General features: G+C 57.9%; 3 protein-coding genes across 3 annotated transcripts; 2 read left to right on the forward strand and 1 right to left on the reverse strand.

The window, feature by feature from the left end:
- Positions 1-2,490: 2,490 nt before the first annotated feature.
- B0H64DRAFT_418463 (exocyst complex protein exo70) lies at positions 2,491-6,799 on the forward strand (the record flags this gene model as incomplete). Its single annotated transcript, XM_062805321.1, has 8 exons — positions 2,491-2,511; positions 2,627-2,954; positions 3,005-3,351; positions 3,406-3,659; positions 3,722-4,114; positions 4,149-4,205; positions 4,801-5,012; positions 5,076-6,799. 8 exons carry the CDS (start codon positions 2,491-2,493, stop codon positions 6,797-6,799), a joined length of 3,336 nt encoding a protein of 1,111 aa, XP_062658208.1.
- A 797-nt stretch (positions 6,800-7,596) lies between these two features.
- B0H64DRAFT_193049 (uncharacterized protein) lies at positions 7,597-8,856 on the forward strand. The gene has a single exon (XM_062799113.1). The coding sequence runs from the start codon at positions 8,030-8,032 to the stop codon at positions 8,708-8,710; it is 681 nt and encodes a 226-aa protein (XP_062658209.1). The 5' UTR covers positions 7,597-8,029; the 3' UTR covers positions 8,711-8,856.
- B0H64DRAFT_193002 (uncharacterized protein) lies at positions 8,856-10,288 on the reverse strand. Its single transcript, XM_062799112.1, has one exon. The coding sequence runs from the start codon at positions 9,812-9,814 to the stop codon at positions 9,002-9,004; it is 813 nt and encodes a 270-aa protein (XP_062658210.1). The 5' UTR covers positions 9,815-10,288; the 3' UTR covers positions 8,856-9,001.
- Positions 10,289-17,026: the final 6,738 nt, after the last annotated feature.

The following is a 17,026-nucleotide window of genomic DNA, read 5'->3' on the forward strand; positions in this document are numbered from 1 at the left end:
GCGACAGGGATGTGAAAGCCCAACGAGTTGGAGATCAGTCAAACAGTGCCCGTGGAGTTGAGTGAAGGAGGATTCGAGCGCTGCCACCCAAACTGATGCCGTGTAACAGCAAGTGTTTGTCTGCCAAAAGCCTATCGTTGAAAACGGCGAGCGTGTTTGGTTGAGGGTGCCGGCAGGGTTTCTGCCGCCGTCCTCTCCGGGCGCAAACTTCCGTCGCTAACCCGTCCGGCGACAAACAAAAGCCAAGGAAATGACAGAAACTTATTATTGGGGGCTGCCTTGAGCGGTTGGGGCATGCACGTGCTGGCTATTGATTGACACGAGTGGCCCAATGTTTGCCTCGTTTGATGCCGGTTCGATATATGCCGCCCGATGTTGTGAACGACTGCTGTGCAAGTTCGTTAGCCCTGCTGGTCGAGTCAAGAAGGGGAAGGACTTGAGATGGAATGCTGTATGATGCCGGATCTCGAAACGAGAAAGAAATCCGCAATGCAAGAACACACTTCTCCAACAGCTTCCGGTTGCTTGCCGCTCTGAACCCCAGCCAAGAACATGTCAACAAAACGCCACCATAGGTCACGCAGTCAATATCTAAGACATCAGCCAAAGGTGGTGTGGGCCTTGCTTTTTGTTAGCCAGGCAATTCAATTGGTTACCAGACTACCGGAGAGCAAGTTCGTGGACAGACAGCCTAACTTTCAGCCAACGTTCCGGTTTTGTCCCACGGTGTCGCTCGCTGCGGCAGGCAGTGGCAAACACAGCTGGAGCTATCCTAAGGCTGGTCCTTGATGCGTCAAATCTCGGCCCGCTTTGAGAGCTACAATGACCTAGTACGATCCGGTATGACCCTAGTGTATACATGGCTTTCCACAGCAGCCGAGGTTGGGCATTCCTGCGTCTCGTCATCCGCCCGGGGTGTGACTTACTCATCGATGCCCTGTCTCGGGTTGCGTATGCATTCCCTGTGTACCGGCTCTCGTGAACGACGAGATTAGAGAGCATCGTTAGGGAGGTCAACGTTCCGCACCAACCTTGGTCAGATGAGAACGGGCAATTCAATGACTTGGCCCGCTCTCACCCGAGTGGCGCCCGCTCGGGCTCAACGCAGGAAAATGGCCAATGATGCAAAGCAGGGATAACCTGCATAATCATGGCTTGGGGAACTGCAGCGCCACACTGCAGATTTCACCCGACTTGCAGCAGCAAGCCGGGACGCAAGCCGCGAGGCCAATGAAACCGTCCCGACACAAACAGAACACATTGACAGAGAACGCCACGATCCGGCACTCTTCGATGACCTTGGATGCTTGCAATCGAACACGAGGCTAACCGGGGTCAAGAAGAGTGCGACTGACCGAGTAGCACCCGAAGAGTGACACTGACAGGGGAGTTCGCATCGGCACGAAGTCCGTGTGATGAAGGAAGAAAGAGGCGAGACGGGTCCAGAATGATGCTGGCGATTCTCCCGAGAGACGGTGTGAGAATGGATACTAACAAGACAGGTTCGAGGCCAGTCGAATAGCGTCGGCCCCGTCACGAGACCAGCCTGCCACTCCTATTGTCTTCCCCCGTTGGTTCGGGTGCGCCGGAAGCTTACCCTGTCATCGAACATGGTTCCGCAATATTCGCCGAGGCAACCGAGCATGGGCTGCGCAATCTGGGGCGGGGGGGGTTGTGATTGCTTGACGTGTGTTGTTGAAATAAAGAGTGAACCAACGAAATTCCACATGGATGAGGCGAAGAACCAGCAACCGAGCCGGGGGGGGTCGGCCGACTGACACGTATCGGGCCGTGAGAAGCCGCAGTTCGGACCGGAAGCCAGGCGAAATTCCCGGGATGGATTAGCCGATGTAACAGTATAGCGTTGGCCTTGAGTTGCGGTGAACTGGAGGATGAACAGGGGCAGGGGACGGTAGCCGACCATGGACCGAAGTCGGGATGCCGAGTTGAGCTCTGGGCCCTTTACCCCTCATTCGGAGCCGGTGCCGAAAGGGGGTCTCAGCGGCTGGGGGTTGCACAGCAGCTGTTGACAATTCGAGGCGTTCGAAAGCGGGTGACCGCATGCGGTTTGTTGCACGTGGTACAGGTCTCCCGTTTCCACATGGCGTCCCAACAACGCGACTCGGATTGTCGTTTGTTTGACTTGCCGTCGTTGTCATCGAACCGGAAAACGAAGGGCGTGGTTCCTTCCTTACCGGGTCCCTCACCGTCACAGGAACCGGTAAGCTAGTGGGCAATGTAGCGTCGGCCCTCCGAACCGGCGAATCATGCCAACAACCGAAGATCCACAGTCACTCGGCTCGAACAGACTCTAGGGTAGGGAACTGGCGCGTGGTCAGTCCAAGGCGGGAGATGACGGGGGCATGGCGGAGGGCCCAGACTGCGTGGACTGCTGACGTAGCGGGCAGATGGGACGGCGAGATGAGCCCCTTTCCGCATTGGTCGCCCGTTTTCGCAGCAGGGGTCTCCAGGCTTATATAACGGGGTTCCATGGCTCTCATACAGAGAGAGGTATCCGCCAGACTGCCATATCGAAACATCTCTCCGTATCTATTCTTTCAGTCCAGCCATCTTCTGAACTTACCGATTCAACATGGTCCTGAGGCCGATTGACCCCGCGCACGAGGAGAATGGCGCTGATGGCAAGCGGGTAGTGGGGAAATCCGCTGTGCTTCACAGAGATCTTGGCTATGACTTCCTTCCTCTACTAGGAGGCGAGGGCAACCACCTTGTGCTCGGGGACGGGCGCAGAATTTTCGACGCGTCAGGGGGTGCTGCTGTTGGATGCATCGGTTGGGGCAACGAGAGAGTTGCCCGGGCCGTTATGAGGCAGATGATGGCGATACCGTACTGCTCGACGGTCTTCTATACGACAAAGGCCCAGGAGGATATCTGTCGCTACTTGGTCGACTCGACGAACGGAAACATGAGCCGTGCTTATATCGTCAACTCCGGTACGTTTGGCGTCGACTACAATTCTTGTTCGCTGCTAACATAGCACAAGGTTCCGAAGCGATGGAGGCAGCCGTCAAGCTCGCTAGGCAGTATTTCCTCGAGCTCAGCCCGGCGCAGAACAAGAGGACCCGCTTCATTTCCCGGAATCAGTCATACCATGGCATCACCTTGGGCGCGTTGGCGATTGGGGGGCATGCGTACAGACGAGCAAAGTTCGAGCCACTCTTGATGAAGAACGTCTCCAAGGTGTCCCCGTGCAACGCCTTCCGTGGCAGGAAAACGGACGAGACCAATGAGGAGTACGTCGCCCGACTGGTTCAAGAGCTTGATGACCAATTCCAAGCCGTCGGACCGGATACTGTCTGTGCTTTCATTGCTGAGCCCGTTGTGGGCGCCGTAAGTGACACTTTTTCTGTTTGCTGTTTCGCACGTAGCTAACCCGCGACACAGGCCCTCGGATGTGTCCCCTCGGTTCCCGGGTACTTCAAGGCGGTGCAGGCGGTCTGCCAAAAGTATGGCGCGCTCCTCATCTTTGACGAGGTCATGTGCGGCATGGGACGGACTGGGACTCTGCATGCATGGGAGCAAGAGGGGGTCGTGCCGGACATTCAGACTATCGGCAAGGCTCTTGGTGGCGGTTACCAACCAGTAGCGGGCGTGCTCGCGAGCCGGAAAGTAGTGGACGTGCTAGAGAAAGGCAGCTCGTGAGTACCGTCAACCTTGGCAGGGGATCCTACCTGGTAGGCGCTAACATGACAACTCGCAGCGTTTTCGTCCACGGCCACACGTATCAGGGTCATCCAGCAGGCTGTGCTGGAGCGCTCGAGGTCCAGCGGATCATTCGCGAAGAGAATCTCCTAGAAAACGTCCAGGCAATGGGCGAGTTACTCTCCAGGCGGTTGCAAGAACGGCTGGGGGCGCATCCCAACGTGGGCAACATTCGAGGACGGGGACTCTTTTGGGGCATCGAGTTTGTTGCCGATAAGGAGACGATGAACCCGTTTCCAGTCGGTGACCGCGTGGCCTTGACGATCTGCGAGCGCGGGTTGGCCAAGGAGTACGGCATCAGCGTGTATCCGGGTACTGGGTCGGCCGATGGCATCAACGGCGACCACATCATCATCTCGCCCGCCTATAATGTGCGCAGCGAGGAGATCGAGTGGATCGTGGATGGGATTGGGCGTGTCGTTGAGCATTTCTTCGCGGCCCATTGCGCTGGTGGTGATAGTTGCTGAGGCCGAGAAGATTAGGTTTGAGGAGTGACAGAGTGGATGAATGGCGATGGATTGCGATGGAAGAGGCACTAGTCGTGTCCTTCCTTGATTCGATGAGTTAACTGGGTAGTTAGGTAGCGAGGAAGTGGTTACGCGGGTAACGTAACCGGGACTTGAATGGATGTTTTTGCAAGGGGCTGTTGATGTTGAGCCAACGGGATGTGGCTCTAGAGAAACCATCTATCCATATTTGATACTAATGGGCAGGCACATTGCCGAATTAGAAGTATTGATTATTTGACTTAAAAGGAAACAAAAAAGAAGAAGAAAGGAAGGAGAGATTCCTCAAGATCACAAGAGCGTCGAGGGCTTGCCTGGTTACCTAATCTGGATCTCCTGGTGGGGGTGGAGCGAGAAGGTGTGTGGAAGTGGGGGTATCAGCATGCTTGGCAATCTGGCCCCAAGCCGGCTTGATTGGTGCAATGGAGAGTTGGACAGGGGAGCCAGGGTGAGTTCGCCGGCTGCTTGCGCTGTCCTGCAGCGAGAGCTTCCCCTCCAACAACTCTAAACTCCAAACTTCCCGAAACCACCGACACTACCATCACCACTCGTCGCATTTGCGGTCCACAAGCATGGCCGTCGGGGTCACCAACGGCCGGCATGCTGCCGACGAGGAAGCCCGAGCCGAAGTCGACGTCCTCAACTCGCGCCTGGAAAAGACGACGCAATTGACCAAAAAGATCCAGGCATGTCTCGGCAGGCTCGAGGCGACAGGGAAGAGTGTTCGAGATGTCGCGGGGCCATTGAATGGGGAAACAAAGAGGCTGCAAATACTGGGAAACAGTGGGTTATCTGTCGTCTCGGCTCTGGCTGGCTCGACGGCGGAGACTAACCACCGCTTCATAGACATCGAATCCGTGCTCTCATCCATCGAACGCCTCCGCCAGCCCGCCGACAGCAAGAACGACGAAGAGCAAATCATCCGGATGGGTCCAGACAAGGCCGGTCTACCTAATTACTTGGCGTCCATAAAGCGCCTAAACAAGGCCCTCAGCGACATGAAGGCGTCAAACCTCCGGTCGACGCAACAGACGGTCGCAGAGCTTCAACGGCTGGTGAAACTAGGAAACACGCAGCTCGAGAATTCATTCGACAAGCTTCTCAGAAACGAGACGCCGCGCGCGATCGAGCCGCTACATTTCATCACCAAAAACAAACCATTTCCCGTGTTGTCGCAAGACAAGTTTGCCAGGCTGGGCCTGATGAACTCGTTCGTTGCCGGGGTTTACCGGCAGAGCGGCGGCGCGGCGCCCCAGGAGTCGCCAATAGCAAAAATATACATCGAGATCCGGTCACAGTACCTCTCGTCAGCCCTGGTGAACCTGGCGACGGCGAGCACCAGCACCGCCAAGAAGAAGAACCCAGACGCGATCTACCGGGCCGGCACCAGCGGGATAGGGACGTACGCCCAGGCGATGGAGGGTCTCTTCGTCTCCGAGTACGAGAATATCTGCAACATCTTCACCCGAGACGACTGGGGGCCGGTATTCGAGGCGACATGTCAGCCGTCGTTGGTGGAGCTGGGGAGGACATTGCGCGAGCTGAACGGGCATATCAAGGCGCACATGACCACCGACTGCTACCTAGCGTACGAGATTGTCGAGATTCTCTCGGAACTTTCGAGCAACCTCGAGAGGAGGACGGGCGAGCTCAAGAATCCGTTGGCGGCATCACTGAAGCCAGTTCGCGAAACCGCCAAGTCGTCGTTACCGGAACTCTTGGACGACACCAAAAGGCGGGTTAACGGCCTGCAGACGCTCCCGCTGGACGGCGCACCAATCCCGATCGTGTCCGAGACCATGAAGCGGTTGCAGACCATGGTGGACTTCCTTCGACCAATCTCGAGCATCATGGTCTCTCTCGGGGACGGCGGTTGGAAATCAGCCTCTACTTCACGAGGCGGAGGAGGTGATGCCGTCCCGAGCCTCGCGTCCTTCGACATTGGCGCCGACGGCAAGGAGATCTTCGCGCACTACTGCACCGACACGATCGAAGCGCTCATGTTGGCGCTCGACGCCCGCGCCCGGCTCCTTTTGCAAAAGAAGCCCGTCATGGGCGTCTTCCTCGCCAACAGTGTTACCATCATCGACCGCATGATTCAAACCTCGGAACTTGCCGGCTTGCTGGATGGCCGCCTGGTGGCGCTCGAGACGTGGCGAAAGAAGGCCGCCAGCTTCTACGCCGACAGCACCAAAGACGTCAGCATGCACCTGTTCGACGTCATCCACACGGGTCGCGGCGGCGGCGGGGGCCGGCCCACGTCGGGCCAAGGCGGCGCGATGGTGATCGACTCGGCGTCGATCCTTAAGGGCCTGGGTTCCAAGGACAAGGAGAGCATCAAGGGCAAGTTTTCGGCCTTCAATGCGTCCTTTGACGACATGGTACTCCGCCACAAGGGCTACAGCATGGAGCGCGAGGTCAGGCAGATGTTTGCCAAGGACATGCAGACCATGATCGAGCCGCTGTACAACCGTTTCTGGGACAGGTACCACGAGGTGGACAAGGGGAAGGGCAAGTATGTCAAGTACGACAAGTCAGCGATCGCGGCTGTGTTTTTGACGCTGTATTGATCGGATCGGGGTTGGTCTGGTCTCGGCATGGCGTGACATCCGCATTTCCGTCCACGGTTTTCGTGCGCTCCCCCTCGCACTAGCGACGTCCCTCCCGCACATCGCCACGGTTCTCGACAAGGGAGGGCCCGCGGCGTCTGGTCCTGCGTGTCTGCTTGCGTCAGTATGCCTGTCTGCCGAGCCGCTTGCGCGGGAGGATGCGCAAGACAGGGTCCAATCGAGCGAGCTCGAAGCGGATCAACAACGCCCACCCCCCCCCAAAGCTCGAACCGGGCCCCGCATCGTGTCTCGGTGCTGGGTTCATTGGCACGGGGGAGTGACATCGGGGCGCGGGAAGCCTTTGTTTCACGGGGCCGGTGGTGATACCCGGCCGAGCCGTTGTGGGGGAGGTGGCCTGATCACCTTGTGGTTCCCTGAATATGTCTTCTTTCGTTTCCTCCTCCTTCCTGTTTTTCGTTTAGCACGCATGATCGCCGACGGTTTGCTCTCTGCCGTGCTTGGCCGGCGGGTTTTATTTCATGGGCCAGGGAGCGGCCTTCGATACCACTTTGGGCGCAAGGAGGGATGATGACAGCATGGCGTTTTGCATGGATGGCATGGGGCCATGTGTATGTACGAAACGAGGTACGAAGTACATACAAGATGTTATTTTGAGGTCGGGAATATGAGACACATTCTCGGCAACGATACCAAGGCTGGGCAAGGCGAGACTAGCTGCTGGGCGCCATGCTGACCGCGAAGGAGGGCACCGCCTGCCTTATCGCTTACTCCCTTCTCCCACTGGTGTACGGCACGGAGTTGCGTGCGCAGCATGCCGCCCACGCTCTGGGAGCCGAGAAGCACGCTCTCGGCCGCCCTCGCCTCCCCCACCCATCCTTCCCAGCTGCTCGGGTTGTCTGGTACGGCGCCTCCCTCGCAAACCTGCCCGCCTCCCAACCCCGGGGCCAGGCCTGACCCCCATGTTTTGTCTTTCAACGACCATCTGCGCGGATCCCGTCGTTTCGTCGCACACAACCCGGCATCACCCGCCTCATCCCATCTCGAAACACCCGACACACCCAAGCTCCAAGGGCCCCCCAAGGGCCATCTTATCTCCGGTCTGCCCGGCAGCTCCACAACCACAACAACAGCAACCTGATTCAATCATCACCACCACCCATGCCTGTCCCCTGAAGCTATAACCAGAGCCCGTGTTATCCCCGTTTACGACGATGTGCAGTGCGGCATGCCATGCCATGCAGTCAGAAGCGCAGCTCAGCAGGGGGCACAGCCGTTGTCCCTACCCTGCCCTGTCCCTTGGCCTGCCCCTGCCCTGTCCTGCCCTGGGCAGTTCTGTTTCCGGAAGAAGCGTGCTGCAGCAGACCAGCCGCGCGTTGTGGTGTGGTTGTGGGTTCTGGGTTATGCAGTCATGGGTTGTTGCGGTGGGGACATGGGTACATACGCAGGATGTATGTATGTACATATGTCGTATGGAGGTGGGAGGGGGGGGAGCGAGGGAGGGACCCAGGGGTGAGGGACTCCTGCGTGCGGATAACTATTGTAGGCACAGTATGTATGTATGTGCGGCTGCCGGGATGCCGCTCCTTTGGCGGCGCGCGCTTGGGAGATGGTCGGCTGCCGCTGTTGCTGCTGCTGCTGCTGCTGCTGCTGTCGTTGTTGCTTGCTGTTGCCGCTGTTGTTGCTGCTGCTTGTGCTTGCTGCTCGGGTCGGGCGATCGGTGTTTCCAAACTTCGCGGGCTTGACGGACGGGGGGGGAGGACCGGGGGGGTGACGGAAGCAAAGGACAGGGAAGAAGGATGGACGGACAGGGGGGGCAGGGGTGGCCGACCAGTCTGGGCCACGTCAGTCGGGGACCTTTCATCATCAACAGCCTCGTTTTTTTTGTTGACTGGCCTTGCCGGACCTGCCTAGCCCCCTTTCGGTGAGTTCAAGGGTGGGCGTGGTTGTGGATTGGGGGAATGTCAGGAAGTTTCTTGTTCTTGTGGTTGTTGTGTGCTGGGCACGGCGGCATGGCTTGACAAAAGGAGGCATATCATGTAACTATCTGCAAAGGCCGCGGGCCGCAGAAACGGTCTCTGCCGCCGCCGCCGCCGCTGCTGTTGCTGTTTGCTGCTGCTTTCTGCTCTGTGTTATCTTGTCCGCCAAACGGTGTGCGGTGTCGCTCCCCTGTTGTCGCTCGCGACGCGCCCTCCGACCTGTGTCCTATCTTCGTCCGGACCTGTGCATTGCATGACTCGTTTCGCGACTGCGGAAAGGGGGTGTTGAGAGGCACCCGCGCGTCCCGAACCCAACCGGGCCTCTGGAAACGGAAACAAAACACGGATGAGGCTTAACGTCGACGGTTTCTGGTCCAGTCAACACCACGTTCTGTGCGGGGTGCCAATGCTTCAACAGTCGTTTTCGGACGCCGGCAGGAGTGCACGTCCAACGCCCAGCAATGCGTCCTGCATCCTGCAGTCTGCATGGCATGGCCAGGGGTGTTGTGCGTTTGCTGGAGTCGCGAACGGCAGACGCGGACAGGGGGGGCAGGGGAGTCAGGGGGAGAGGGCAGGGGAGAGAGGGCAGGGGAGGCAAGGCAGGGGGGATCGTGACCAGACGACGCGAGTGGTGGCTTTTGGATGGGCTTGCTTCGGGCGTCTGTCGATGTGGTTGAGATATGACACATTTATGGCGGTGTATCTTGCATGTTGATATCGGTTGCATTATGAGGTCGGCTGGGTGTCCAATGTGCAATGCACCGCATGAGACAGTGGATGTGCGTGGTTCGATTTCTTGATTGATCTCGGCTGCCTTGCAAGCTAGCAATAACGATAGAAGTGTATGTAGATGGCAATCCAATGGCGCCGGCCTGTTTGCGGCCGCCACGTTGCCTTGCGCCCTTTGCCCGATAGACGCCTTTCCCCCTTTCATGATGATGATGATGATGATCCCCGAACGAAGCCAGCCGCGCACCCATGTAAGGAGAGCCATCAGGAAATCCGTATGCAATGGCGCCGAATAATAAGCCCTGGACATGATGATCCCACACCAAAGAACGCCTCCAATACCACAACGCTGCCCCGATATCCGTCCAGGTCCGCCCCAAGTGACACGCCCGTGATTGCGAGAGGAAACAGAGCAGAAACAGGAAAGAGGAAAAAAGACGGCCGACGGAAACGCCACCGGCGTGACGAGACTGGGGAAAGGGGTTGCTTGTCGGTTGCAGTCTGGGCCACCGCAACTGCTGCCCGCTCTGGATGGAGTAGAGCACTGCAGTTGGCCGGGCAAAGGCGCACCTCATCCCGACGCAGTCCCGGGTCTCGATTCGGAGCCACACACACCCACGCATGCCCTGCCTCGCTTTTCGAGCCGTCAGGGCACGCGCCGTGTTTGTGCATCGCCAGCCATGTGCGAGGAGGAAAAGCGGAGGCAGCAATGCCGGGTGGGCGGGGGCGCCACTCATGCCAGGCTCAGCCTTGCATGCGGGGGTGGGATTGGGAAGTGTGAGCGTGCATGACGCCCAAGCAGCAGCTATTTCGGTGCGAACGGCGAGAAGCGAGCTGATTCCCCCTTCCCGCCCTCGTCCCGCGAAGGATATTGCTTTGCCAACTGTCGATCCGGTGATGGTGTGATGTGTTGCCGACAGGGGTGGTGACTTGTTTGGTGTTTTGCGAACTCGTGTTTCTAGCGAGAAACAACAACAGGGTTTTGGTTCCTGCTGGTTTCCATCAAGAAGAGACTGCGTAGATGGGTGCGTGTATCCAGTCAAAATTTCCCGACCTGATTTCGGAAAGGAACCGAGGGGTTTCGAGGGGCGTCGTGGATCGGCCACCTCCAGAGAAGTTCCGGGTTAACCGGTGAGGATATTCGCTGCATCGCGGCACGGCGTGCATGCTGCGCCCATGATGCGTCTGGAGGCGTTGCATGCAGCATGCCCAATCCGGTGGATCGGGCTTTGTGCTGTTGCTGAAAGCATGTTGGCGTCTCAATAGGGGCAAGAGGCGCAGTGCGAGCTCTCCGGGCAGTAGTCATGGGTGCCGAAGTCGACAGCCTTGCAGCAGAAGGAGCAGCACTGGTTGACAAGTTCCTGATATTCCTTGACCGCCATGTTGACTGGTGTGATGGTGATGGTGATTAGACGGGAGACGGCAGAGTGTGATGAGAGACTGTAGTATTGCAGCTGTCCAGATGTTTCGTGTGAGCTTTGAGGAACGTTCCGAGGCGTTGGCGTTGGCGAAGTGGGTTGGAGACGTGTGATGAGTGATGTTTGGAATATGAGATATGAGATACGAGTGACTGTGATTCAGAAAAAAGCCTGAGGTAGGTGTGGGGAGAAGAGAGGGGGGGGAGGGGGGGTATTTGTACTGCTGTGGTGTTGAGGAAGCAGGCAGCGGCTTTTAAAAGGAGTTGAAGTCAACTCGTCGAGAGAGACATGACTGAGATGAAGGAAGGGGATGGGTATGAGGACGGTGGGGGGTTGATCAAGACCTCCGAGGTACCTTTTCGCTGCACGAAGTTCCCTTTTCTGCGCCATGCAACCAGGCGCCGTCCCAGGTATGTACATGTACCTACTAGGTCCCCATTTCGTCCCCTTGCCCAAAATCCTCCTGGGGCTCAGCCAGACGGGGCGCATCAACCAAGGGATGGGCCGAGGGGGTCAAAAAAAAAAAAGGAAAAGTTCAAATTAGAGTTGCCCGTCACCACACCACACACCACACACCACACCCACCACACCCACCACACGCCCCCGTGGGAAACCCGGCATCTCGCCAAGACCGGGTGCCCCAGCAGGGGGAACGGCGGCTTGGAGAGAGCCAAGCTCCCAAGAAAGAAGCAGGGCAACTGTGGAGCAGGGGTGTGAGTGACACTGGGGCCAAACCCGAGCGGACGATGCAGCGGTGTGGCATGATCTCTCGGTCGGGTCACGAGGCATGGCAGGCGAGCTTTTCAATTTGTGGACGGTCGGTGACAAGGCCCCTGGTTTTGGTTTCCTGTCCTTGTCATACCCGAGAGGGACGCTGGCCTTCACTTGAGCGCCTTGAGCGCCTTGAGCCCCTTGTGCCTTAACTCCCTCCAGAGGGAGTTACATACACAGTACATACCTGGGAGTTATCACTCGCCAAGCTGTGAACAATTGGCCTGGTACTTCGTAACTCTGTATATTTTTTCCGAGCTCGACGGTCGGTGCTTGGAACGAAAAGGCACGTTGAAGGGAACCGGAGAGGGCACAGGGCAGCGCCCCTTTCGTGCTGTGGCTTTGAGTGAGGGGTTAGCGTAGCTCTGGTGGTCAGGGTCCGATCAACGGTCCAACAGGGACAGAGAGGGGAAGATTCGCGGTCTTGCAACAGCGCCCAACGCCGAGGGGCCTTGTTGCATGACCTGCCTCCTGCCCCGGCTTCCTGCGACCGCTGGGCAATCCCCACCATCGCCCGATGACCGTGGACCAAGAAGTGAGTGAGGCTGATGATACGTCCCGGATGGACTGTGTTGAGAGCATGGGCGGGCTGCGTTTAAAATTAGGCCGCTGCATACAGATTACCTGGGCCATCAACGCAGGAAGCTATATTCGGCAAACGAGAGGGGATCTGCTTGCCTCAGCGCTTACACAGTGCAGTGTTGGTGCTGATGCTGAGGGTAGGTTAGGTAGGTTGGTGGGCTGAGCAGAAACACCAAGGGATGTACCTCAGTGCCGGTGTGCCCGAGCCTGTCGGCACCCGTCAAATCTCCAGGTGTGACTCCCCGAAGGGATGGTTCCGTGATTGCAACTGCCTCTCGGTTAAGTGGTTACCGCACACCGCTCTCGCGCTCCCCGCTGTTCGAGCATCCCGCAAAGAAAATAGCGAACAAGACGAAAAAGCGCGCTCGCAATTGCGGGGTGGCCCAGTTGAGTTGCCCGACAGAGGTGAGGGGTAACACGGCAGCACGGGCAGCCCAAAACCCAGCTCCGGGCAGCTCCCTCCTCAGCACCCGAGCGCTTCGCCAGGGCCGGCTTGGGCCTGTTTTCCGTTGGACCCAGCGGCCCTGGCCCCTGTTGAGTGACGTCTGTTGGCCACCCCCTGGGGAGCCCATACCAATCACATCCATGGACACCCGTGCCAAGAGCTTCCATTCCGCTTTGAGATCCCACAGCCAAGCCCGCACGCACACTCATCGCGGAATCATCAGACGAAGGAAAGATGCCTTTTTTTTTTTTTCACCGTCCGAGCTACCAGGTGAGGTTGAAGATCGAATCTCGGATCTGCCCAACGTACCTACCGAGGGGTGAGAGAAATTGTCGGCTGTTAACAAAGGGTAGAGGGGTAGACGGGCGGGCTATACGCAGCATCTCTTCGTTTTTTCGCACGCTCGGCAGTAATCACCTCAGCTCTGGCTCGGTAGGTTGCTGATGATGATGACCTCAACCAGAGTTAACGAGAGGGATTATCTACGGCCACTCGATCTGCATGCAACGTTTTAGCCTTCGGCACTACCTAAGCGGGGGTATCAGTTCCAACGTGGGGGGGAGAAGGGCAACCCAACCCGGTCCCGATCGATGTCTTCTTGCCCGAGCCAATCTAATCAGATGTCCCCAGCCTGCCTCGTCTGTCTCCTCCATTCGGCGGGCCCGATCAATAATATGTACATACACACAAAACCAGACAAAACTGCAAATCATCTGCGAACGGGAGGGGAGGGGTTGGGGGGCGTGCTCACTGCGCCGTCTGTACCCTGCTACCGAGCCAATCTGTCGGTGAAGATGGAGCACGCAGGCAGAGCCTCGGCTAAAATTGAGAAAGGGTCGACGTTGTGGGAGTGTGGGTGTTTGGGTGTTTGGGGGTGGATGCTCTGCGCATGGTGGTGTGGGGATCTGCGGGTTTGCGTCGTCGTGCGCAACTTCAAGAAACAGCTTCCCGGTCGGCGCATGGGAAAGAAGGTTTCCAGAAGGCACGGCGACGGCCCAATCAGAAGCGCCACTGCCGTCCGAGACCTGCCGCTTGAGGCCATGCTCGCCATGGTCTGGCGGATCTCGGGGCCGTTGGGCCCACGGGGCGGGACCTTCACCCCAGGGGGCTTCGTTCGTGCTCGTCCCTCGTCCACGGGGACCCCTTAATGGGTAGAGATCGTCTACCGTCTCTGCCCAATCGTCCATCCCGCTTCTCCGTCGAATGGGAGAAGCCTCTGGGTCGTCATCCCAGCCCGGTGATCCGCTGGAGAAGACGTCAGCGAAGGTGCCCAATGGCCGTTATCTTTGTGTGTCGTGCGGGATGTGTACATTTGCCGGGGAAAATGGGCCCCAGAAGGTCGGTGATGGTGTCAGCCGAAGGTATCCGTGGATGGCGCTTGGGCTGAGGCACTCAGCCGTTCTCATGGCTTAGCATCCCGAACCCCCGATCCGATGCCGCAAACGGAACGAGCTCCCCTCGGCACGTGGTGGGAGACGCCCATGGTTAAGTTGTGCTTCCACGGCAGTGGTCAGAGGGTGTCACAAGGATTAACGGCTTGCATATCAGATCCGTTCCGTCGGGTCGTCTTTACCGCTCGATCGGGCGGCTGAGGACTTGCGGTCCGAGGGGCGCACTTGATGATGGCTGGTGCTGGACGTTGGGCGGCAAGCTGTTCAGGGGCAAACAATAATGAATTACTCAAGGTACATACTCTTCTTCTTTTCCATCGAGAAACAGACAAATGACGGTTCAACACCTCTAACAAACACGAACACAAAAGGAAAAAAAAAGGCAACAGACAGGTGTGAACTGCTGGATATCGCCGCTCCAGCTCAGGCCTTTGGGTCCTCCGGGCCCTCCGGGTCCTCGGAGTCCTTGGAGTTCTCCACCTCCATGTCCTCCATGCCCATCTCTTTCCGCTGTTGCCGGCGGTATTCGAGCATCTTCTCCCCCACAGCTTTATCAAATTCATCCTTCCCCGCCATATGGTCCCTGTCCCACCACTCGCGGAGGCGCTTAAGGGAGAACTCATCGTGCCTGGCGCGCGAGATGGAGCGCTCCTTGTCCTCCATGTCCATGAAGTCGGGCGTGCCCCTGCCATGCAGCTTAGCGCCAAAGGGCGCACACGCGCCAAAATCGATCAAGACCGGCGTGCAGGAGCCGTCGTCGGCCTCTCGAATCATGATGTTGCCGGGGTGGATGTCGTTGTGGGCGAGGCCGAGCGAATGTAGGAACTTGACGGCGGACTCGATCCCGTCCAGGAAGGCCTCCTTGTCTAGCCGGTCGAATCTGTCTCTTATCGCGCTGCGGTGTTGTTTGTTGTCGTCGTCGTCGTCGTCGTCGTCGGCGTCATCGTCCTCCTCCTCCTCCTCGTCCTTGTCGTCGTCGTCCTTGTCGTCGTCATCCTTATCGTCGTCATCCTTGTCGTCGTCGTCCTCGTCGTGGTTGCGGTGGCGGTTGCGCTCGCACTCCTCGCGGTAGCTGTCGTAGTTTCGCTGGTCAAGTGCCGAGTCCCCCAGGGAGTACCGGAGCCTTTCTAGTACGATTCCAGTGATGCGGCCGCGGTGGATCCTGCAACCGTGGTACTGGACGATGTACGGATGGGGTATCTCCGAGACCTTCTCCATGGCGAGGGCCTCGATCAGCCCCTCCTCCTTGAATTGGGGGTCAGTTCCAAAGGCCGCAATCCGCCTAAAAGCCATGCGCTTGATGAAGACGACACCGTCATCCAGATCCTTGGGCGCGATGGTCATGTGCGTGCCAGCAGGTGTATCGGGGTAGATGGCATCGTCGGGGACCTGCTCGAGTCCCGCAACCAAGTCAGTCAAACTGAGGTCGAACTCGCTCTTGTCCGATTTTCCGATATAGGCCTTGTCGTCGGCTGTAAAATAGGTCCATTGAGTATTCCTAGCGCCGGTCTCCATGTTGAGTAGCCCCCATATCCTCAGCTGGTCACGGCTGGTAATGTTCAAGAGCTTTTCCTCGGCCATGGTGTGTTCGGTGACTGTGGGAGTAGACGGTGTGGGCAGCAGTATGGCAGACGTGGACGAGCCGTTGGCAGGCGGAACGGGGAGTGAGGGAAGCCAGGGAGGCGGCTTTGACGAGGCGCTTGCGAGTAGTATGCTCGGAGGCGCGGAAGGTCAAGTAGATTGAGTTGTGGAAAGAGAAAGAAAGGAAGCGGGAAGGCCTAGAGCTATGGTGCTGAATGGGGGCGCCCTAGACCCCGAAAAAGGGAGCAAACAAAGCCGTCATATTAGCAGATTCCTGCAGACCGGCTCTCTGTCACTGGCCAAAATCCATAATCAATGCCATCTCCTCTCGCTAAGCCTCTTTTGCCTAGAACCTTCCAGGGTATAGGACCTTGTTAGGTAGGTTGACATGACATGTCACCTATTTTCCCATGGATTCCTGGGAAGGAAGGGGGGTGGGTGGTCGCTTGTCTTACCCATCGGGAGGCCGCATGCCGATAGCGACGCCCCGGAAGGGGTCAATCAACGAATCATGATTGCCCATACTCCCCGTCTTGCGTTTGTAAACAAGTCACCGGCGTTTGCCGATGTGGAATATGAGGACAGGTGCATTTCCTCGTCGCTTCTGAGACTGAGTCATTGGCCCGTCTGGCTCGACAGCTTTCTCACCGCGGTTTCAGCCTCTTGCCCCCCACTAGTGCTCTTGATATTCCACAATTGTGACAGGTTGCGTCGAGTATGTGATATCGGCCAGGGGACAAGACAGAGAGAGCGTCACGGGGAGTGTGACTGATCGCTGAGCAAGGCACTGGCGGTCGGCGGCCGTTCTCCCTTGAGACATGGGCATGCTCATGGCTGGGACCGTGGCCGGCTCCTGGCAGCATGGGTCAAGCTTATCAACTTCTGCCAACGAGGAGTATAAGGACAACAGCAACCCCGGGCTCAGTGCGGTTGATACTTTCCCCTTGTCGCACCACACCAAGGCCTTCAGTTACCCCCAGCAACACCCAGCAAGCCAGTCCTCTCCCAGCAAACCAGTCCTCTCCCAGCAAACCAGTCCTCTCCCAGCAAACCAGTCCTCTCCCAGCAAACCAGTCCTCTCCCAGCAACCAGTCCGCTCCCTGCCCAGCGCTGCAAAACAGGAAAAGAGAAAACGCAATCATGTAGGTACTCCTTTCGCTCTTCTCCCCCTTTCGCTCTCGGTGCGTCCTTTGCGCCCATGGCCATTTTGGACGAGGTCCCGATCTCAATCATCCCCCCCTGACCATGGCTGACGTGGTCCCTCCTCCCGTATTTCAGGTGCTGGAAGAAACAAGAGTGTAACACGGTCCAGAACGCCGATGGTAGCTCTTCGG

This window comes from Chaetomium fimeti, assembly GCF_033439085.1.
Source record: "Chaetomium fimeti strain CBS 168.71 chromosome Unknown B0H64scaffold_5, whole genome shotgun sequence".
Lineage (NCBI taxonomy): Eukaryota > Fungi > Ascomycota > Sordariomycetes > Sordariales > Chaetomiaceae > Chaetomium > Chaetomium fimeti.